This window comes from Acipenser ruthenus, chromosome 19 (assembly GCF_902713425.1).
Source record: "Acipenser ruthenus chromosome 19, fAciRut3.2 maternal haplotype, whole genome shotgun sequence".
Lineage (NCBI taxonomy): Eukaryota > Metazoa > Chordata > Actinopteri > Acipenseriformes > Acipenseridae > Acipenser > Acipenser ruthenus.
Window position 1 is genome coordinate 15,453,037 of NC_081207.1, and position 23,709 is coordinate 15,476,745.

The 23,709-nt window shown below is 41.8% G+C and overlaps 1 protein-coding gene across 1 annotated transcript in view; it reads left to right on the top strand.

Moving 5' to 3' along the window:
- LOC117424811 (forkhead box protein J2-like) overlaps positions 1–23,328 on the top strand; it is a 36,701-nt gene extending 13,373 nt beyond the window's left edge. Inside the window, exons 4-12 of the mRNA XM_058992194.1 lie at positions 12,269–12,352; positions 14,359–14,469; positions 16,473–16,656; positions 17,726–17,927; positions 18,489–18,499; positions 18,697–18,798; positions 19,230–19,526; positions 22,502–22,594; positions 22,897–23,328. Of these exons, the coding sequence (XP_058848177.1) occupies positions 12,269–12,352; positions 14,359–14,469; positions 16,473–16,656; positions 17,726–17,927; positions 18,489–18,499; positions 18,697–18,798; positions 19,230–19,526; positions 22,502–22,594; positions 22,897–23,024 (1,212 nt within the window). The 3' untranslated portion in view covers positions 23,025–23,328. The remainder of the gene's footprint in view (positions 1–12,268; positions 12,353–14,358; positions 14,470–16,472; positions 16,657–17,725; positions 17,928–18,488; positions 18,500–18,696; positions 18,799–19,229; positions 19,527–22,501; positions 22,595–22,896) is intronic.
- The last annotated feature ends 381 nt before the right edge of the window (positions 23,329–23,709 follow it).

Consider the following 23,709-nt stretch of genomic DNA (forward strand, 5'->3'; position numbering starts at 1 on the left):
TCACTAATTTTGTGACCTTTCAAACAAATCATTTGCACCTAAGCTGATTTAGGGCTGCAGTAGCAAAGGGGTTGAATACTTATGCAAATGAGATTAATCTGTTTTTCTCTGTAAATCTTACTTCTTTATATTCTATATGCATTTTTTTACTTTATCAATGTGGAATAGTTTGTGTAGATTCTACATATGAAGTCTAATTTGAAAGCGTCGTGGAGTACGCTCAGGTGCCAACAAAATGTAAAAACTTTGCAGGGGGTGAATACTTTTGCAAATCACTCTCATATATATATATATATATATATATATATATATATATATATATATATATATATATATATATATATATATAGATATGGTATATGAAAATATGTTGCAAAACTAGCAACTGATTTGACACATCAACAGGAGAGAGAGAGAGAGAGAGAGAGAGAGAGAGAGAGAGAGAGAGAGACATAGACAGAGAGAGAGAGGGAGAGAGAGAGAGAGAGAGAGAGAGAGAGAGAGAGAGAGAGAGAGAGACATAGACAGAGAGTTTTTTTTACTTTTAAAGGTCATTTATTCTCATATTAAAATCCATCAGAAATCAACAGTAAGGTAAAACCACAAACAATGAACATAAGACTCTTGCTGGCTCTGGTGATCAGCCGAAACCTCCCCAGCGCATCATCATTAAATCCCAAAAACACAATTTATACCTTAAAAACAGATTTTAAAACAAACAATAATAAATTACTATTCCAGGTTAAAATCTATTAGAAAAAAAAAACTAAACATTTTTACTAAAAAAAATGCAGCCATTAAAAAAAACAATTTATTGCATATATATATATATATATATATATATATATATATATATATATATATATATATTTTTTTTTTTTTTTTAAAATAGCCTCACTCCTAGAGCACAGGGTGTTTCCCATATGCCACCTCTCCTGAAAGCCCTCTGTATTATTTTATTATTTGTTTATTTAGCAGATGCCTTTATCCAAGGCAACTTACAGAAGACTAGGGTGTGTGAACTATGCATCAGCTGCAGAGTCACTTACAACTATGTCTCGCCTGAAAGACGGAGCACAAGTGACTTGCTCAGGGTCACACAATGAGTCAGTGGCTGAGGTGGGATTTGAAGCAGGGACCTCCTAGTTACAAGCCCTTTTCTTTAACCACTGGACCACACAGCCTCATTACTAACCACATTAAATAAGTGAAATCCACCTTTAACCTGCTGACCACCAGCACTCTGAAGAGCCCAGCCACATCTGTCTGCCTTGCTCCAGACAACTTGTTCTTCCTAGACTTTAAAATGGCCAGTTTTGCTTGGCTCTCGCAGTCACTGTACGCATGGAAAACTGTCTCCTCCTGACCACATACCAGGGTCCACTCAGTGCAAGAACCTCCCTGTGGCCAAGATGCCATGAAGTACCCTCCATTGTAAATCTCCAGCTCTCTTATCTAAGGGTGGTTTATATAAAACTGTCCACACTGGGGCTCCCTCCTCTCCCACAGACAGATGGTCCCTCCATTTGGAGTCAGACACCCCTCTTAAAATTTTAAAACAGGCTATCTTTATATTAAAAAAAATATATAGCTGTTTGCTAACCCAGGAGCGTCAGGTACTGCAATAAATTAAATGACAACAATTACACACATTTACATAATACTATATACAATGCACACACATACAAACCCCCTCTTCATGTGCAGGGCTCCTGCCCTGCTACATACCTCCCCCTTGTGCAAAGCACACAGATGGCTGCCACCGGCCACCTTCCCCCTTGATTGACGCCTCTGTGTGGGTGGGAGTTACAGCTGGGCAGGAGGGTACATTGGGTCTTTGTGTGGGCTGCTCTTTCCATCCCGGTGCCCCCTTAAAAGGGACCGAGGACCGGTGAAAGGGGACACAGGCGGCGTGGATAGGGCAACCGGAGCGCAGGCTGATGACCGTGCGGCTGCAGCTGCAGGCAGAGGCGAGAGCCCCTGCAACAGTGTAGTGAAGTCTGGTTCACCAGGGGGAGCGAAACAGGAGTCTGGGCGAATGACCGTGCCTGGTGGTGCCGCGACCTGGGACCCAGGCCCAGTGATGAGAGGTCCAGACACGACGGTGGGGTATCTGGGAGCACGGGCCGAGGGAGCTGACCCTTAGGCGCCGGAATGGAGTGCAGGGGTGGAGGTCGGGGCTGTGGTGGATCTGGTCTTCTCGACTCCTCCACCATAGAAACTGTCGGGGACGGCAGCACCTCCTCCTCAGGCTGTTGAACGGCAGCTCCTCCTCCTCTGGCTGTCGGGACGGTAACTCCTCCTTCTTTGGCCCTCGGGGCGGCAGCTACTCCTTCTTGGACTGTAGCTCCTCCTCTGGCTCTTCAGACAGACAGGCAGCCACTCACTCCTACTCTGGCCTTTGAGGACAGTAGCTCCTCCTACTTTAGCCTTGGAGGACGGTAGCTCCTCCCCCTCTGGCTTTCGGGGCTCCAGCTCCTCCCTCTGTGGCTTTTCACCCATGTCTCAGTTGGCTCCCCTCTCTGGCTCCCTCAGCAGCGCCTCCAGTGGTTGCTGAGCGTCACCTGCGGGCTTGCCCTTGTCCCCCCAAAAAAATTTCAGGGGTTTGGGGCATCAGCTCTTTCCCCAGGGGTCCTCCCCCCTGGAATCATGATCTTCTCCTGATGTCCCGCCTTGCCTCGGCGAAACGCAGCGAATCCCTCGCTGTCACCATATGTAATAGGGATCTTGCTTGTGGGTGCGTGCATTCGCTGCTGAGTGACAGGCAGGAGATCCAGACAGAGGTTGAAGTTGACACGCCCCGCAGGCGCGCAGGATTTATTTAAACACACACACACACACACACAGAACAGCTCATGTGACACTACCAACCATGGTAGCTCACTGAGTAAATATGGCCAGCGTATGAAAAAACAAAATAAAACACAATACAAAAAACTATAAAATAAAAGGTGCCGTAAAAACGGCATGCACTACTCCCTAATGCATGGAGGTCCCGCTTGCTCACATCGCTATACTTTAAGGGAATCTACCATCCCCAAACTAATCTTTATATATCAACACAAACCCCGACTCCAGCCGTCGGCGGTTTTTGCAGCTTCTTTGGGCTACGATCCCGGTTCACCATCACGGCGATCTGAGGATTTCAGCAACTTATTTCGTTCTCTATGCTCGGGTAGCGTGGACGATATTCAGTCCGTTGTCCTTGGCTTTGCAGCACCCCCGAGGTGAACAAACAGGACCTCTTTATACCTGACGCCGTGCTGGAACACACCTACCTGCTGATCATCCACAGCTGGCAATCACACACAGCAGGCAGGCTATCCCAGGAGCGTCAGGTACTGCAATAAATTAAATGACAACAATTACACACATTTACACAATACTATTTACAATGCATACATACACAAACCACCTCTTCATGTGCAGGGCTCCTGCCCTGCTACAGGTGGTCAACGCAATCAAATGCTTTTCCTTGGTGCATGGAGACCAGCCCCACATTAAAATCACCCATTTTGGTCAAATAAATCTCTTATTAAAAACAAATTATCAAAAATGGACCGTCCTGGCACACACTATGTTTGATCAGTGTGAATTATAGAGTTCAAGAAGTTCTTTTGCTTATTTGCCAAACTTTGATATTATTTTTAAATCTATGCATCATAATGAGACTGGTCTCCAGTTCTTAAGTTGGCACAGGTCTCCCTTCTTAGGCAGCAGGGTCAAGCCCCAGCTCCTTCCAGAAGTGCTAATAGAATTCAGCTGGCAGTCTGTCAGTTTCTGGAAATACAGCTGAGTTTCCAGACTCCCCTGCTTCTCCTGGCTCAAGCTGGGCAGTCCTTGTAACAAATTATTAATGTCAGCCTAGTGGCACAGCTCTCTGGAAAACAGTTCACTATAAAACTGCACCACCGCCTCGCTGATCTCCACCTGGCCAAGTAGCTCCCTGCCACCGGCCAGTCGGACACAATTCAGCTGCTTGCTGCTCACTCTCTTTTTCTCTAATCCAAAGAAAAAGCTTGTCGGGGCATCTATGTCTCGGAGCTCAATGAAACGGGATCGCACTTGTGCCCCCCGTACCTTCTTCTCTAGTAATTTGCCCAGGGCTTATCTCCGCTCCTTCAGGGTCTCCTGTGCTGCTGTGCTCTGCTCATTCTCAAGCTGAAGAATGGCCTTCTCCAGCTCTCTCACAGTTGCGTTCAGAGACCTGGTGGCACCCAAGGTGTACTGCTGGCAAAAAAGCCTTACTTGTCTCAGATTTTTTTGCTCTCTCCAATTTAACCAAAAATCTTTAAATTGCTGTGTGAATGTGAGGTCCTGCAATAACTTGTATTGAAATCCCAATATGCTGCTCTGTGAGTTTTTTGGTTATTATGGCTGTTATCAGTATGTAGTGATGGTCAGACAGGCTGTTTGGTATTATTTTTGCTATTGAAAAACAATTTAGGTGTTATCTTGTTGTGTACAGCCTGTCTAATCTCACCCTTACTATGTGTTGGGAGATTTTGTGTGACCAGGTGTGTTGGCAAGTGGTGGGATGCAGACACTTCCACCAGGTCAGTGGACTTTAAAATTGCAGCCAACTCTCTTGCGGATGGGGATGAGGTTCTACACTATTTCTGTCTTTGTTAAAAATCTACTGTGCAATTAAAACCCCCTCCCAATATAAAAAATGTTCATCTTCAACTGTTAAAAGAGTTTGCTTTAAAATATTCAAAAAATAATTATGTCCTTCCCTATATTAGGAGCATACATATTAATACAATCATATATTTTTTCACCTATCTTAGCCTTTACTTGTAAAAGCCGCCCTTTAATTATTTCTGCGACATCTAAAACATCAGCTCCTAGGCCAGGTGCAAACAACACAGCACTATTAGTGAACCCGTGGCTCAGGACACATTGCCCTCCCCATGCCGCTGTCCAGTCACTTTTATTTTGCCTGTCTGTGTGTTTCCTGTAAAAACGACACACCTGCCCTCTTCTGTTCTAAAAACTCAAACAACTGTGCCCTCTTAAAGCTTTGTCCGCACCCGTTAATATAAAAATAAATAAAATTAATTCTATTCATAGTGGCTAAAAAATTAAAAACTATCAAACAAAAGCAACCAATAAGATAAATACAATTATTACAGAGCTTAGCCATTTTAACATGTAGGATTATTTTTTTCTTTTAACATTTTCCTAACAGTTTGTGTTATTTTTTTCAGCCTGTATCTCTTGGGCTGATCAATTTTTTTTTTAATGTAGCCTTTCTTGCGGCTATATCAGCAGAATACAAAAACAATTTAACGTCCGGGAAAAACATTTTTACATCCACCCCCCTCCTACCTTTCATCAAGCCTAAAAAATCTGCTCTACTGAATATAATTTAATCTTGGCAATCTGGCTATCAGGAATTTCAGAGAGCAATGAGGAGTCTGAAACCATACCTGCCTCTGCCTCGTCCATCTCTTCTGCTTGCTCACTGCTGTTCTCCTGATCCACCTCCTCAGCTGCTTCTGTTGGTGAGTCAGGCGAAGATGGAGTCACATCAGCTCTAGGCTGAGGACTCAGCACCGCACTCCTCTCTCTCTGAACAGGGAGGCACCAGCGCCCCAAGTTGAGACCCAGAGCTGCCACCACTCCTCCCCTGGTCTGAATCAGGAGCTCCCGCAGCACAGGCTTCCATTCCCGCAGCGGCGCGACTCCCAGACTCGGACCTCGACCTCTCAGAACGGTCCCCCTCCCTGCTCCCTCAGAGCACGTGGATTGAGAAGGCCTACAGTCAGAAGTGACCGCTTCAGAGCTCTGGTCCAACCCAACTTCATACTTTTTAGCATTTTTTTTTTGTTTACCACATTAAACGCCATGTCTTCACTGTCTTCACCCGAGCTGCTCCCTTCCTTTTCAGCAGTCTCGGCTCTCGGCTCTCGGCTCTGGCTGTGGCTCTGGCACTGGCTCTTCCTCCCGTGCTCTCCAATTTTCCCCCGCCTCCTGCCCTTCCTCAGTCTCTCTCATCGGCCAGTTTTTCCTCTGATGGTCCTGACCTCCACATTTGAAGCAACACATTGTATCAGAACTGACAAAAACAACACATTTGCTTCCTTCTATATTAAATGTCAGGCTACATCTATTACTGTGTCGATATTTTTCAGCAACACTTAAGTCTGCCTTCTAAATGATAATACATGTTGTAATTTTTTATCTTTTAATTTCAGACATATACTCTTGATGAGGGACATTCATTTTTCACATCTACTCAGCTCTTTCTCCAAAAACAAATTTTTCAGAAAAGGGGGCTGTGACAAAGTGATTTGCAGTGAGCAGGTGCAGAGGTGATGTGATTACGAAACAGAAGACTGACAACAAAGTTCACAATCCAAACACGTTATTTATTTTTATAATCTGGGTCTGGCGACCGCAAAGAATAATCCTAGGCAATACACAGCAATGTGTATACAAACAAACAAGTATATAATTGGACACAAAACAAACAAACACTCACGGTACAATTATAGTTCTCCTTTCAGCGGTTCTCTCTTAACCATAACAAAGGAACAGATCACTTAGCCACATCTACTTTTGTACCGTCAGTCACACCCCCTTGGTTAGCGAGTGCAACCACCAGCGATTGCCACATCGCTTCCCTTCTGGGGCGATGACTTGGTGTACCGTAGCTCCGCACCCTTTCTAGATGGCCAACTTCCACCTTTTCTTTGTAATGAATTATCAAACCACCCAGTCTGGGGCACTCTGGTCCCTTTACACAGCGCCCTCACAGGTCTGGAGGGAGATTTATAACCAAGATTCATTCTTTCTCTGTCACAGGGCGTTGCTAAGGAGGACACCTGCACCAGGGCTCCTTTTAACACAAACCCTTCCAGCACCAGTTTGTCTACATCTTGTGTCTCGCTAAAAAAAATGACTAACCCTTTGTTCATTCTAGATGCAGACACAATTTTCTCTCACCCTACCACCTCACTGACGGCGAGCAGGCAATCCTCTACCAACTATTGGACTATTTGTTATAAAACTCAACCAGTATTGCAATAAATAATCCCCAAACTCACTCAGAGTTTCCACTCCTACCCCACTGCTTCCTCCAGTTCCTCCCACAATCCCACAATGTGTGTGTGTGAGAGAGAGAGAGACTTTTTTGACTTTTAACACTCCTTTATTAACAAATATTATTTTTTTTTTTTTTTTTTTTACAAATTTACAATATTTATTTTGCTGACTCCAGGGATCAACCCAAGCCTCCCCAGCACATCAACACTAAAGACAAAAATAAAAACACACAAATCACAAATTTAAAATACTTTTTAAAAAAACAGAATTAGCTAATTTTCTTCATTCACTTCACAAAGAGCACTATCTACACACCACAACACTTCAAACTTCTCCAGATTGTTCATTATTTAAAAAAAACTGTATTCCAGTTTTATCCGAGTAACTAGCAACAAACTAAAAATACTGAGCAGATTTATATTTTCATCCCCAGCCACTTTTCTCTTCCTACTCTTTAATATTGATAATTTAGCCTGCCCAAGAATAAAATTTGCCACCTGACACCTAAAACTCATACTTCTCCTATACTGCACTCCAATAATAAAAACCTCTTCACTAAGCTTCTGACTAGCTGACTAAAAAGAGGTTTCAATCGGGTGCAAGACATAAAAGCATGGAACACAGTTTCCCTCTCACCACAAAAAGGACAGCAGTCTGAAGTGTCGGGATTAATGATAGAAATGAATGAATTGACAGCAATGATGGTGTGTATAATCCTCCAATGTAAATCTCCCAATCTCTTTGGGATTGGGGGTTTGTACAGAGCTCTCCATGCCGGCCGCACCTCCTCCCCCACCCCAAACTGCTTCCTTAATGGTGTTTCTGGCACCTCCTGCAAGGCCGGGGCGTGCCTTACCCTCACACATGCACTGTACAGACTTTTCTTCTCTGCCACAGAGAAAGAAAAACTGCCAAGCCTAGCAGGGTCCAACAACACTCCTGGTCTGATCTCTCAGACCAGTGTCCATTTTTGGGGACACTATTATCGAAGGGAAAGGTTCCTCTATCTCAGTGACACTCAGCTCTTCCTCGTCCAGCGTCTGCTCAGCCTGTGCTGGCAATACTGATCGGAGCTGCTCGATAAACACCCCAGCCACTCTCACTGAGCACAGCTCCAGCCTAACGGCTACCTCCTCCGGGCTGCTCCACCCCCCCCCCCCCCCGGACCCCTCAGATCTCGCAGCTTCATCACTTCTGCCCTCACCAGCCTGGAGACAAAACTCTCACCTCCAGTTTTAGTGCTGGATTACCTATCAAGGGCTCCTCTAGACACCAATGCCTACTGTCTACCTCCACAGTCCTCTCTACCTTAAACAATCCCCATGCTTTCAGCATGCTATAGTAGACCTGTGGGAACTGTAGAATGTGTTTGTCATAACCAAACCTCCCCACACTCCGCAGAAAAGCAAAGGCCCATGTGATTCTGGAGAAAACTCAAGTTTCTGCAAAGCCTGCAGCCTAAAAGCTGCCACTCTGCTGGCCAGATCTATCAAGCCCTGCCCCCCCTCTTCACAGGGCAGATACAATACCCCCTGCCGAAGCCAGTGCAGCCCGTCCCAAAAGAACTTCAGTAACTCACTCTGAATTTCCTTTAACAGTAATTCTGGAGGCTCCACACAGGCCACACAGTGCCACAGCATGGACGCCACGAGGTTATTAATTATCAATACTCTCCCCCTATAGAAAAGCTGAGGGAGCAGCCAGCGCCACTTTTGCAGCCTTTTTTAACTTTCTCCACCACCCCCTCCCAATTCTGCAGGCTAGCTGCTCTGTCTGCTCCTACAAAAACACCAAGGACCTTCACTGCTCCGTGCCTCCATTGCAAGCCCCCTGGCATTACAGGAGGCACCCGTCCCTGCCAGCGGCCCAGAAGAGTGCCACTGCTCTTTTCCCAGTTTATACGGGCAGAAGATGCCCTCTGGAACGCCTTCTGACACCGGCACAGCTCCTGCACATCACGCTGCCCCGTGACAAAGATGGTAATGTCATCAGCATAAGCTGTTACTCTCACTGGTTCCATGGTGCACTGAGGAACCACCACTCCAGTTAATACAGTACGCAGTCTGTGCACTAGAGGCTCTATGGCTAGAAAATACAGCATCCCTGATAGTGTCCCCTGGTGCACCCCTCTGCATAGTGGAAAGGGAGAGATCAAAACCCCATTTACTTTCAGTATACTAAAGATGTTGCTATAACAGAGCGCAATATAAGATTTAAAAACCGGATCAAATCCAAAAGCTCCTAGGGTTTTCTGGAGATATCCATGGTCAACCCAATCAAAGGCTTTCTCCTGATCCAGTGATATCATCCCAGCATCAAACCCAAACAACTTGGAGGCCTCCATTATATCTCTAACAAGAAACACATTATCATGTATTGACCTGTTTGGTATACAATATGTCTGGTCCTGGTGCACTATCTGCCCCATCACCTTATTTAGTCTATTGGCCACTGCTTTTGAAAAGATTTTATAATCTGTACATAGCAAACTAATGGGCCTCCAGTTCTTTATACAACAAAGGTCCCCCTTCTTGGGCAGCAGAGTCAACACAGCTCTCCGGCAACTCAGAGGCAGCTGACCTTCTCTGATGCTCTCCTCTAGCACCTGCCAGAGATCCTCTCCCAACGTCCCCCAAAAAGCTTTAAAAAACTCCACCGGCAACCCATCAATACCAGGAGCCTTTCCAATATGCAGCCCCCCCAAGGGCAGTAAACAGTTCCTCCAGGCTGAAAGAAGCCTCAAGATCTCTCTTGCTCTCCTCGGGGACCTGTGGCAGTCCCTGGAAAAGCTGCTGTTCCTCCCCATCCTGGTAAACAGTTTCTGCAGTGTAAAGCTGCTTGTAGAAATCACTAGCACAGCGCCTAATTGCTGCCGGCTGCCGCAGGTCTTCTCCAGAATCCGTTTTAAAACAAAGTATCTGTTTCCTCTCTGCTGCCCTTTTTTCTAAACCAAAGAAGTACTGTGATGGGGCATCAGTTTCATTAATATGTTGAAAACGAGAATGCACCAGCGCCCCCTGCACCCTCAGGTCTAGCAGCTCCTGTGACATTTTCTTTTTTAAACTGAGCTGCTCAATTAACATTGTGCTCTGCTGAGATTCCAAACTTTCTAACCCCATAATATCAGCCTCTAACTGCTTCTTCACCTCACTACGATTCAAAGCAACATCCTTAGTATAATTTTGGCAAAACTGTTTTATTTGGATTTTTCCCACATCCCACCATTGCCGCCATGTAGGAAAAATAGCCTTTTGTCCTTTCCACTTTTCCCCCCCAAAATTAAAACAATTCATAAAATGAACATCTTTCAAAAGTTCAATATTAAAATGCCAAAAATGACTGTGCGTTCTAGAATCAGGAAATACCATTTTAACCAACATAATGCTGTGGTCTGACAGCCCATTTGGTATTATTTTACAGTTTTCAATAAAATTTATCTGATCTTTACACACATACACCCTGTCCAACCTGGCACCCGATACTATGGTGTTACTGGCTCTCATCCAAGCATACTGCCTATCTCGACTTTTTTTATTCCTCCACACATCCACCAAATCAAAACTATTCAAGACAGCAGAAAGCTCCCGAGCAGACTCGGGGTGTGGCTCTGCATGATTCCGATCTAAAACATCGTCTTCTGTACAGTTAAAATCCCCCCCCCCCCAGAAATAAATAATCTTCAGGTTGACACTCAGATAAAGTATGTTTTAAGATCTTAAAAAACTCAACTCTCTCTTTACCCTCATTGGGAGTGTAAATATTTATAAAGCAAAAACTATGTTTATCAATCCTTGCTTTAACTTTTACCATCCTCCCCACTACCACCTCCTGATAAGAGAGAACATCAGCCACACATTTCTCTGAGAACAGGACTGCCACTCCCGCACTAAAGTTTGTACTGTGACTAAACACACCCTCTCCCTTCCACTCTTGTTTCCACTCACACTCATTATCTAAGTCACTGTGCGTTTCCTGGATAAACGACACATCTATTTTATTTTCTTTTAGCTTTCTAACACACATGCCCTTTTATGTGCACTCCTAGCCACATTAACATTAAACATGCCTAATATTAGATTATCCATGTGCCCCACTTTACCACAAACAAAACATTTCATGTCCTCAGAAGTGACAAATACATTATAACCACTGCCATCAATATTAAATTTCAAAACAGTGTTTATCACCATATTCGGTTCATTCAATAACATTGATACTTGCCTCTGAAAAGAGATAACATGCTTTATTTCCGGTGATTTAAGGCCAAGGTTTAAACGCTTTATCGGCGACATTAATTTACCATATCGCAGCAACTCTTTCTCCAGAATCACATTCCTCATAAACGGAGGAACATTGGATATGGTGATCCTGCCTCCAAGTGAAGCAAGCGGCAGAACAGAGATGAAGGCGTCATTAATAACAACCCACTCTTCTACCACTCTATTCACAAGCATTTAATTTATTAAAAAAATAACTACTGCCCGATTCATGCGACAGTTTTCACCCTACTATCTTCCCCACCGCAAGAACACATTCTTCCACAGATACATATTGCTCTGTAACTATGTTCACCCCGAGAGAGAGAGAGAGAGAGAGAGAGAGAGAGAGAGAGAGAGAGAGAGAGAGAGAGAGAGAGAGAGAGAGAGAGAGAGAGAGCGAGAGCAAGCTTAGGGGTGTGCCAAATCTCGTATTTTCCGAGTAATTATATTGTATATAGAGGACAGTTTTTAATAGGGGAAGGTAAAGTTTCTGCATGTGTTCTATTTCTCTGCCATTCAGTCAAACTGTCCTGCAAGCCTGAGCTCCACTCTGTATTTGTATAATACAGAAACACCAGTTGAGAAGCTGGATTTGTTACTGTCTGTGCAGTGCAGTACAGTATAAAGGGCATTTAGTTTTGTGTTTTGTATTAAATAAAATGTACTAAAATAAATAAATAAATAAATAAATAAATAAAGATGGGTAAAAAGAATTGTTATAAATTATTAATTTCCCTGTTTTCCCAGTAAAGTTTATATTGGGTTACAGAAGAAATTAAAAAAAGCAGCTCGCTGGCTTCTATTCACTGTGAATGGAAACAACTATCAGAGTGACTGGCCCTGTAAAGCTGGTATAGTTAATGCTGTATCAGTACTGAGGTAGGAATCTAAAAATCAGTTTTTGGGCAGATAAAATGAAAGAGACAGAGGATGTGTTAAGCAGATGTCTTGTTTTTTAGGGATCCTATTGGACGATAGACAGCTGCCCAAAAGAAGACCCACCCCTCCCAAGAGGAAAAAGACCACACCCACCAGACCATGAGGTATAAGAACATAAGAAAATTTACAAACAAGAGGAGGCAATTCGGCCCATCTTGCTGGTTTGGTTGTTAGTAGCTGTTTCTTGAAGGATCCCAGGGTGTCAGCTTTAACAACATTACTGGGTAGTCGGTTCCAGACTCCCACAATTCTCTTTGTAAAAAAGTGCCTTCTATTTTCTGTTCTGAATGCCCTCTTATCTAATCACCATTTGTGACCCCTGGTCCTTGTTTTTTTTTCAGGTCGAAAAAGTACCCTGGGTCAACACTGTCAATACCTTTTAGAATGATGAATGCTTGAATCAGATCACCACGTAGTCTTCTTTGTTCAAGACTGAATAGATTCAATTATTTTAGCCTGTCTGCATATGACCTGCCTTTTAAACCCGGGATAATTCTGGTCGCTCTTCTTTGCACACTTTCTAGTGCAGCAATATCCTTTTTGTAGTGAGATGACCAGAACACAATATTCTAGATGAGGTCTTACTAATGCATTGTAAAGTTTTAACATTAATTCCCTTGATTTAAATTCAGCAATATTCACTATATATCCAAGCATTTTGTTGGCCTTTTTTATAGCTTCCCCACATTAGATATTTCTGAGTCAACATAAACTCCTAGATCTTTTTCAGATTCCTTCTTCAATTTTAGTATCTCCCATATGGTATTTATAAAGGACATTTGTATTGCCTGTGTGCAGTACCTTACACTTTTCTGTATTAAATGTCATTTGCCATGAGTCTGTCCAGTTGTGATTGCTGTCTAGATCATTTTGAATGACCTTTGCTGCTGCAACGATACTTGACACTCCTATTTTTTGTCATCTGCAAATTTAACAAGTTTACTATACCAGAATCATTAATGTAGACTATTAAGAGCAGAGGACCTAATACTGATCCCTATGGTACTACACTGTTTACCTCACTGCATTTTGAGCTTTCTAATCAGTACTTTCTGTTTTCTACATGTTAACCACTCCCTAAACCATGTGCATGCATTTCCTTGAATCCCTACTGCGTTCAGTTTGAGAATTAATCTTTTATGTGGGACTTTGTCAAAAGCTTTCTGGAAATCTAAATAAACCATGTTGTATGCTTTGCAATTATCCATTGTCGATGTTGCATCCTCAAAAAAATCAAGCAAGTTAGTTAGACACGATCTCCCTTTCCTAAAACCATGCTGACTGTCTCCCAGGATATTGTTACCATATAAGTAATTTTCCATTTTGGATCTTTTATAGTTTCCATAAGTTTACATATAATAGAAGTCAGGCTTATTGGTCTGTAGTTACCTGGTTCGGTTTTGTCTCCCTTTTTGTGGATCGGTATTACGTTTGCTATTTTCCAGTCTGTCGGTACAACCACTGTGTCAAGAGACTGTTGCATGATCTTGGTTAGTGGTTTGTAAATAACTTCTTTCATTTCTTTGAGTTCTATTGGGAGGATCGCATCTGGCCCAGGGGATTTGTTTATTTTAAGAGCTCCTAGTCCCTTTAACACTTCTGCCTCTGTTATGCTAAAGTTATTTAAAACTGGATAGGAACAGGTCAAAATGTGGGGCATTTTGTCCGTATCCTCCTTTGTAAAAACCTGTGAAAAGTAATCATTTAATATATTTGCTATTTTCTTTTCTTCGTCTATGATTTTGCCATTTGTGTCTTTTGACATTTAACCTACTCTGTGAATGTTCTCTTGCTGTTTTAATATTGGAAAAACTTTTTGGAATTGGTTTTAGCCCCCTTGGCAATGTTCATTTCTATCTCTTGCTTGGCTTTTCTAACTTCCTTTTTGACTTGCCCTTGCAGTTTCAAATACTCTTTCTGTGTACTTTGTTCTTGGTCCCATTTAAATGCTCTGTAAAGTGCCTTTTTCTCTGAATATTTTTTAAATTGATCTATCTATCTATCTATCTATCGATCTATCGATCTATCTATCTATCTAACTATCGTACAATCCAAGAAGCAGTACCAACCAGGCCAGGTTCATCTCTTGTTGTGTCTTGCTGTACTATAGGTGTCTCAGGATTCCTTAATGGAACAGGAAGTAACCTCAAGCACAAGTCAGGGACTGCAGAGTGAGAGTGTGAGAGATGAGATACTGTGGGAAGGACCTCCGCCAAGCAAGGTGAGGGAGAGAGAGAGAAAGAGCACTGGCAACATTATCACTATCGTCCTTTAAAGGAACGCTAACTACGTTTATAGCATTCATTTTCTTACCTCCTATTACATAGGCGCCGGGTTTATATAATTTCTGGTGGTGCACAGCAGGGGTCAGAGTTCCGCCCCCAATACTTGCAGTCCGATGAAATAATAAAATAATTAATGTATGGATGGATTGGAATCAGTAAAACGTTTAATAGTTTCTCTATATTGCATAAAACCACTGCCGTAAGAAAAACGTTTTATGGTTGTATTTAACTATCTATTTTATTATATTTTATTGCTTTCCTATGACATAATGAGTTGGAGTACATTGTTCTATAAAATGGTATATTAGAGGATAAATGACAAATCGCTGCTGAATACAGTAACAACCAAGTGCTGATGTTTCCATAACCCACCAAAGCAAATACTTCCTAAAAGTATTATTATTTTTTTAAATTAAAAGGAGCTCCTACTTTTGCGATGTTCTAATTGTTTCCAGGTAAACTGACGAAGTTCTCTGTGTTGCTGCTCTGTTCGCCCAAACACTGCGATTAAACTTTAAATGATTAAACCAGCATTTCATTTCAAAAGCAAGGAGTGTACATTCCAAAGTACTGTAATCTATATAAACTAGACACCAGTTTACAAAAAACGTCTTTTTTTATTCAGTGACAGCTGCAGCATCACGCATTGCATGTTGTTAATACTGTACCACCTAACCTTCACTATCAGTGAAACACACAATGCGGAAATCCCTGCCTAAAACAACAACCATAATAATAATAATAATAATAATAATAATAATAATAATAATAATAAATAAATGGATTTACTTACTACAACATGCACACTCGATAAGTCAAGCTGATAGTTACATTACTCCAAAATTGCATGTTACTGATCGTTTATTTATTTATTTTTAAAAGTTATTGAATATTGTTAAATAGTCATTATATACCAGTTCATTATGAAACTCCAAAGAAGCGCAAACTGTATACAGTCAGTTTTATTTATTTATTTATTTATTTTTTCAATGTGCACAATTTATTTACAGGCTGTTTGCCATGAATACAAGCCTGTCACTCTGCTCTGGATTCAAGGCGATGTTCTGACAATCTGAGCTACCCTGATTGAAAAATACTAGGTAGCTCATTCAGACAGAAATGACCAATAATAATGACCTACCCTCTGCTTTAACACACACACAACATTATTAACCTTTTATAATCAACCAACGAAATATGCTTTTTTAAAGGATTTGTAATACTATAAATCAGGTGATGCTTTGCGATGAGTCTGCGAGTTAGAGACCGTGGATCAGAGGGTGTGCACTATCTCATGGTGCACTTTTTCATGCTACACCGGTTTTGGATAGCCCATACCTGCCTTCCTATATAGTTAATAGGAATATTGACCGTCAAAAAAATATCACGGCGCGTGCGAGTTTTGTGTGAGCATGCGCACTTTGTGTAGGTAGCTCATCCTGAGCGGCACCGGTAGCTGATTGTCAGAACAGCGTCCCGCTTTTTTTTTTATTTTTTGGTTTTATTTTGTTTTTTGTTTACATCGAGCACACAGAGGGGCGTACTTACAAAGCATTTTCAAAACGAATTCGCTGGTAGGATGGGACCAGCAAATCAGATGCTCATTGGGGAATGGCCACACTTGTGATTGTTGACAGGGGCAGATTTAACCTCATCCCTGCCACCAGCAGGGCTTCTGCCCTGCCACACACCCATTCCAGTTTTTACTATAGGTCTGATTAGCCACAGTGTATAGGTAACAAGCTCAGGTGTGTCTTATTAAACTGATAGCAAAAACAGGATTGGATCAAGTTGCTATGCAATGGGAATCTTATTTCCATCTCTGTAACTGAGCTACACTGAATATAACTGAACTGAATTGAACAACACTGAAGTAAACAGAATTAAACTGAATTAAATTGAATTGACCTGAACTGAATTTACCCATGTGTTCCTTTAGGTGGCCCCTCCCCTGCTGTCCCCCTTTTCTCTTCCCCAGCCCCCTCCCCCTCAGCCTGGGCGTGGTGAGCCCCCTCAGAGCTGCCCCTTGCGCTTTTCCTTCACTGAGATGCATCTGCAGGACCTGCTGGGGTCTTCATTCCAGAGTCTGTACCGGACCATGACAGGGAAGACTGGACCCCCTGGTCAGTGCTGAACACCTGTGTGTGTGTCTCTGTGTGTCTGAGTTTGTGTGTGTGTGTGTCTGTGTGTGTCTCTGCATCTGTGTGTGTGTGTCTATGTTTGTGCGTGTCTTTGTGTGTCTGTGCATCTGTGTGTCTGTGTGTGTGTGTATGTGTCTGTGTGTGTGCATCTGTGTGTGTGTGTGCATCTGTGTGTCTGTGTGTGTGTGCGTGTCTGTGCGTGTCTGTGCCTCTATGTGTGTGTGTGTGTGTTTGTGTGTGTGTCTGTGCATCTCTGTGTGTGTGTGTGTGTGTGTCTGTGTGTTTGTAGATCTCTGCAATAAAATTGCATTTATTTTACACACACCTTCAAAAATAATGGCCTAATATAATGAAGTGAACAGGTGTGTCCACGGTCCCCATTTTCACTGTGCCATAATGATAAGCCATGACTTATTGTATTTAGTAAGGTCAATACCAGTGATGAGATCACATTTTCTGCAGTTAAAACCTTTTTCTAATTTAAATTTTCTCTTGAATTACATTTATACATTAATTTCCAACATAATCCAGCCTTTGTCTGTGATCCAGTCACTTCTGGGCCACAAAGAAGAGTATTCTTACCTCTCATTAGCACTGGCAATAGTATACATGACTGCTCCCCCTTTACTTCCATTGAAGATCTGTTGGTTATTTGCTTGTACAAGCCTATTTGGAATATACTGATATCTCAAAGACAACGCAGCCGTTGAAAAGTTGCTGCTGCTTCCTGGTTCCTAATCACTTCATCCCTCCAGTGGTCCATCTGCAATCAGACCATGTGACCTACAGCAAAGATACCAGGATGTAGCAGTTTATCTAAAGAGTTGCATCTGAAATAATTGAAAATATCTTGAATCACTTAAATAACATGTATGTGGATAATAGTTATAAAGTTATTACAAGGTAAGAACATTGATTTGAAAGCACTTTAATATTAGTGGGAAAATGAATTAAACAAACTAAGATTCCCATTAAATTCCTATTAATGATCATGTATTTTGTCAAGATCTGCTTGTATCTGATTCCCCTCCTCCTCCTTTTTCTCTGTCAGACAGTGCTCCTCACTCCAACAGGACTTCATGTATGTTTGAGCAGGCTGCCCCCCTGCACACCCCCCCCTTCCCCTCCGATCCCCCCCAGCCCCCTCCCCCCCCCCCCCTCCTCCTCCTCCTCCCCCCAGGACAGTGCTGTCCCAGTGCAAGGCCCTGTGCGGAACAACCCTCCCCGAACTCCACTCTTCACTGCAGGACACAGTGAGCGTCACACTCTTTATATAAAGTAGTGCTATGGCAAACATTCAAATATTAAAAACAAACACACTGCTTGAAATGTATTCAGTGGCAAACATGACCATGTTCATATACATTTATATCATGAAGTGTATAATTATTATATCATAATGATATCTTGTAACAGAAACCAATGCATGAAAGACATTTAAAAATAATTAGAACACATTCTATTACAGATAGAACATTTCTCTCCCTTTTTAATGTTATTTACTCCAGAGAGATTTTCTTTTCACCATAGTATGGTATAAAATGAAAGAATATTTTAATATGTGTTTACATTTTGAAAGACTAATGTTTGACCCGGCACAGCTGTAATCCTTTATAATAGAATCCTAGCCTTCAGAATAGTTATAATTCGTTGAGGTGCTGCCAAGGGGTATTAGATTCTCAATGTTTTGTCACATCCGGTAAATCTGAATTTCTCAATTAATCTTCTTAGAGTTCTAGACTTGTCTTTTAAAAAGAAAACTGCCTTTGATAAAAATAAAAAGGTTTTCCATTACTAATCCACTCTCGCCACAGTTGCAGAGGGAGCAAGAATTACAGCTGCACACACCCTAGTGGCCATTTCTAAAAGTACCTTGCTTCAGAAATGTAGATTAGAAGTGGATGAAAAGGGACATCTTTGCTAGAATAGTTAGTTTGAGTTTTCCAGAAATGTCATTTTCCCAGCAAGCTGTAGGTTGAAAAGGGGGCTTTTTGACACTTGTCTTTTATATCTTTTTTTCAGCCATCCCTTCTGATTGGTTCTCCAGTATTGACAGTCTCAAAGAGAGTTTCAAAATCGCCAATAACCTCGACTGGTCTACCATCGATCTCACTCATTTTCCTGGTAAGTGTATCTTACTGTTACAGACAGACAGACAGACAGACAGACAGACAGACAGACTGACTCACAGGGACAGGCAAACAGACGACAACTCCTATTTTACAAAAACAGAAAATGAAATGTTAAAGAATAGATCCCCTTACCTGTTTGCAATCATTCCGAGTGGTTCTATTTTTCACTTGTTTAAATCTTGTGTTTTTATTTGTGTGTGTACGCTGGCTCTTACAACCATAAAGACACTGTGGCTGATCTGGAGTTGAAGAGTAGCTTTAAACCTCTTACACCTTTTAGCCATCTCACGGGCAGGGTACAGAATCAGTAACGGAAGTGTATCCCACAACACTCCCCGTTACACACCTTAACAGTCTATGTCAGAGGGGTTTAGTTAAACAGGGTAAATGTGATCAAAAAATGATCTTTTGTTTGTTTTCCAGATCTTTTAAAGAGCATGCAGCAGGCTGACATGTCTAACTGGTCCTTGGATCCCACTCTCTTCACCTCCCTCTGTGATTCACTGAACCAATTCTTCACCCAAACTGGCCTGATCCACTCCCATCACACCCTGCAGTCCCCCCACAGTGGGGCCATCAACTCCCATCACACCCTGCAGCCCCCCCAGAGCCAGGTTGTCAACTCCCATCAAACCCTGCAGCCTCTGAGTGGTCTCGCCCCTTCCCACAATGCAGTTCAGCAGCCGTTGGGAAGAAGATCCCAGACCAACGCCATCAATGGTAAGAACAAATTTCCTAATGAATTACTGGATTGAATTTCAATATGACCCACTGCTGAATTGGAAACAAATATTTCTATGTCAATTGATCATTGATAATAGCCTGTAACAAGGCGAGGAGCCCTGTAAAATGTATTATTTATTTATTTTTAGAACAGGGTCTCCCCCTCCACCCCTGTGTTATTTTGTATTTGTTTGTTTTATGATCTATGTATTTATTATATAGGACGAGCGAGGTGCCGTCCTTCAGTGTTTTGTATTTGTTTTGTTGTATTGTTATGATTTATTTAATGTATAAATGTGACGGCGAAGCGCCGCTGGTTTTGTTATTTTTATTTTTAAAACGTGTTCTGGCAGAGGCGAGTTTGGTGCTCGTCCTCTGCCAGGAATAATTTAAAAACCTTGTGCAGAAGTTGACCATCTCCCGAGTTTAATTAGTGGTGTAATTGTTGCTAATCGGGAGATGGTCACCTGCATTAAAGCTCTGCACTCAATGTGGTGGGTGTTTGTGAGAAGGAATGAGAAAGCAAGGAGCAAGAGAGAAAACAAAACTTAAAAATTAAACGTATAGGATCAGTGAAGGCTACTGACCTGTATTGTTTGGTATTTTGTGTTCGTGATTTTGGTTTATTTAACTGTTTTATTTTTCACACACGACCATCCTGTCACATAGCCCTTCATAGAAATGTAATAATTAGGTGCTTGTCTACAGTCTGTTAGAACTAAACTATTATTATATTTTACTAGTAAACATCTAGTAGAGAAGCATATATGTGTGTGTGTGTGTGTATATATATATATATATATACACATATAATACATGGATGAAGGCTATATTTGCATCCTGAGCCATTCGGGAAAAAAAGGCATAATACCACAGTAGTGACGTCAAAAAGTGATAATTCCTCTAGAGGAAAATATACTTGAACTTTGACCCATTCGACTCCTCAAGACCATCACTTTCAATTCAAAAACAAAATGTCTTGTTTTCAATCACTCAACAACACCCACAGTAGAGAAATATCCATTAATGATCAACAAAATGAGAATATGTAAAAAAAAAAAAAAAAATTAAAAGATATAATGCTGGTACATTCGTATCTCAGAGAAACTGGAGTGTAACGGGAAATTAAAACAAGTTAAAGGCAATCATCCAAATAAAGCTGAAGCACTAACGGATAACGACATAGAACCCCTGTACAGCACTGAAACACTATGTTTAAATAACCCAACTGTACTGCTGAACCTCATCTTCTTTAATATTAGAATCACAAGGATATCCATGTATTATAAAAAAAAAAAAAAAAACAGCTGGACCTCTTCAGTGAGTTACAGGAAAACAATTCCATCTCGGCTTTCTGTGACAGTTTATAAATTACTCGACCTTCGGTCTTGTAATTTATGACGTCATAGAAACCCTAGATGAAACTCACTGAAGCCATGTGTATATATATATATATATATATATAGTGAAAGAATCGCACTCACCACGGTTCGTTGCCCCTTTAAAAACACGACCCAACACAGAAATTGATTTTTGAAAGCGCGGTTGCGCTATTTTTAATGAACACAAAAACAAAAATAAACAAAACAAACACCTAGCTCTCTTTGAGCACTAACTAAAACAAAACAGGAACCTAAACTAAAACAGGACAGCTAAGCTGTTTACCTGTACAAAAACAAAACAAAACAGCACACACAAAGCAAAGGCTTCACTCTACCTTTTTCTTTTAATTACGGCTGTACCCACACACCAGCACAGTCGGGCTTCTACCCTCTTCAGCAGCTGCCCAGAGCAGACTGACTGCTCTCCTTTTAAATCCTGCACCTGGCTCCAATTTTCAATAGTAGCCAGGTGCAGGTAATGATCAATCAATAAAACAATTAAACAAAAACAATTAACAAACCAAAAATGTGCCTTCCGCACATGTTTTCCTAGAGGGAGGAATTAACCCCCTCCCTGCTGTCTCACAATATATATATATATATATATATATATATATATATATATATATATATATAAGTTATTAGGGGTGTGTGGCAAAGTGGTAAGTGGTTACATGTGCGTGCAGTGCAGAGCGGATACAAAACAGACAGACAATGATTTCCAGGTACAAGTGTGTTCATTGATTTAATTAACAATGTCCAGAGCCTTATGGCGAACACCTGAAAATAATAAAGATGGAGTGATACAGCGGCATGTATCACTCGGTATTTGTAATCCCCGGGTTTGACCTGCATCCAAAAGTCCAGTTTCACACACCAACACTAAACACAAAACACAAACACAGTTTTTAGTGACAGTGAATAGGTGCTAATGGTGTATTACAGTTCTCCGTGAAATGCGGGGGTGAAAGTGATGTCCAGGTTTATGCTGGATCGTGTTAACAGACAGGTAACAGACACTAACACACACAAGACAAAAACTCACGGTTCAAAATACTGCAAACATGGGCTCTTCGTAGGTTTGTAACTAACCAATTACCAAGAAATAGATAACTTACACTATGACCCCTATTTATACCCTCGCTCATGACTCCTAGGATGCCACGCCGAGTCATTGAGTTTGGGTACCGTAGCTTCGCCCCCTTCCTAAATGACCGACTTCCACCTACCCTAAGGAATAAATTGTTGTGCCATTTAGTTAAGGGTACTCTGTTCCTTTTACACAGCGCCCTCACAGGTCGGGAGGGAGATCTAACACCAAGAATCATTCGATCTCTGTCACAGGGTGCTAAACAGCAATGTTGTTTGTTTCCGCCATTCAGTCAGCCTTTTTGTATTGTAGTTTGGGGTAGTTATAATCACTAACAGTGCTGTATTTGGGAAAGGACATGATAAGGTGGGTTTCATTCTCAATTTCGCAGTGTTGTGCACATAATCGGTCTGGACAGTATTTCTAATTCATTGTCAGATAGTTTGTATTTTGTCAGGATCATCCCGATTTTGACCACTCTCTCTCCCTCCCTCTCTCAGAGTTTCTGCATTCCCGAGATCGAGCAGCACACACTTTGCCAGGATTCCCTTCCCAGCAAGCACTGAGACACCCCAATGCTGCCACCTCTTCAGGTAAGCTAGCAAAAAGGATTACATTAGTTCCTTTATAGTAATACATAACTGTAGTGTATCATTAATGTACAACCCCCGTCATGGCTATAAATACAAATTAAACCAATCATGAAAAATAAAGTAGACCACCATGTATTAATAAAATCATTTTACTGACTATGTGAAAGTAAGACATGCCCACTTAGTTTTTTGTTCCTAGTGTGGTTTGCTATAACAGGTAAGATTTACGGAACCTGTGGACCTGCTAGAACCCCTTTTAACTTGACTTGAATTTTGTATTTTTCTTTTCTCTTGTTGAACAGGAACTACAGTAGGCTCAGTTCCACATTCTCAAGCCCCTCCCCTTCCTGCCCACCCCCCAAAACTGCGTTACACTAGCAACAGTGAAGAAATCCCAGACGACTTCGACTGGGATTTATTATTGAACTGAAATGGATTGAAAAATAGTGTCTCAACCCTCAATACCATCAAATTTGTATGGATTGTAATAGAACTTATAGGCAACCTGTGAGAAAAAAATATGGTTATCAAGAAACTGCAGTAACTGCAAGTATTCTTCTTGGAACTACCAAACAAGCAGAATCAGAATAACAACTACACCTCCCAGCATGCCTCTATATTGTAGAAACAGAGAGGGATCGTGTGAGTTGTAGTTCTTTTTTTTATAAAGACAGTGTATAATGATTGGGACTACAGGACTACACTGCAAGCAGCAACCTGAGCAATCACTGAGCCTTACTAAGACTGTAAGTCTAACACTAGCATTAAAATAAGTAGAATCCGGATAAAAACTACACCTCCCAGCAGCCTCTTTACTTGTAGCAACAGCGAGGGTTTCACTGAACCAATTCTTCACCCAAACTGGCCTGATCCACTCCCATCACACCCTGCAGCCCCCCAGAGTTGTAGTTCTTTCATACTGGCAGAAAGAAGAGTTACTAAAATTATCTGGAGTGTGCCAGCAGCAACCTGAGCAATCTGACTGTGAACGGACACCAGAGTCATTACAGGAGTTAAATAATGAATCCTGGGGAGTGGGGGTCTATTATTCATCCTGGAGGTTCCTATGCACTGGAGGAGGTATGCATGAGGTCGGATTACTGCTGGCAATGGCA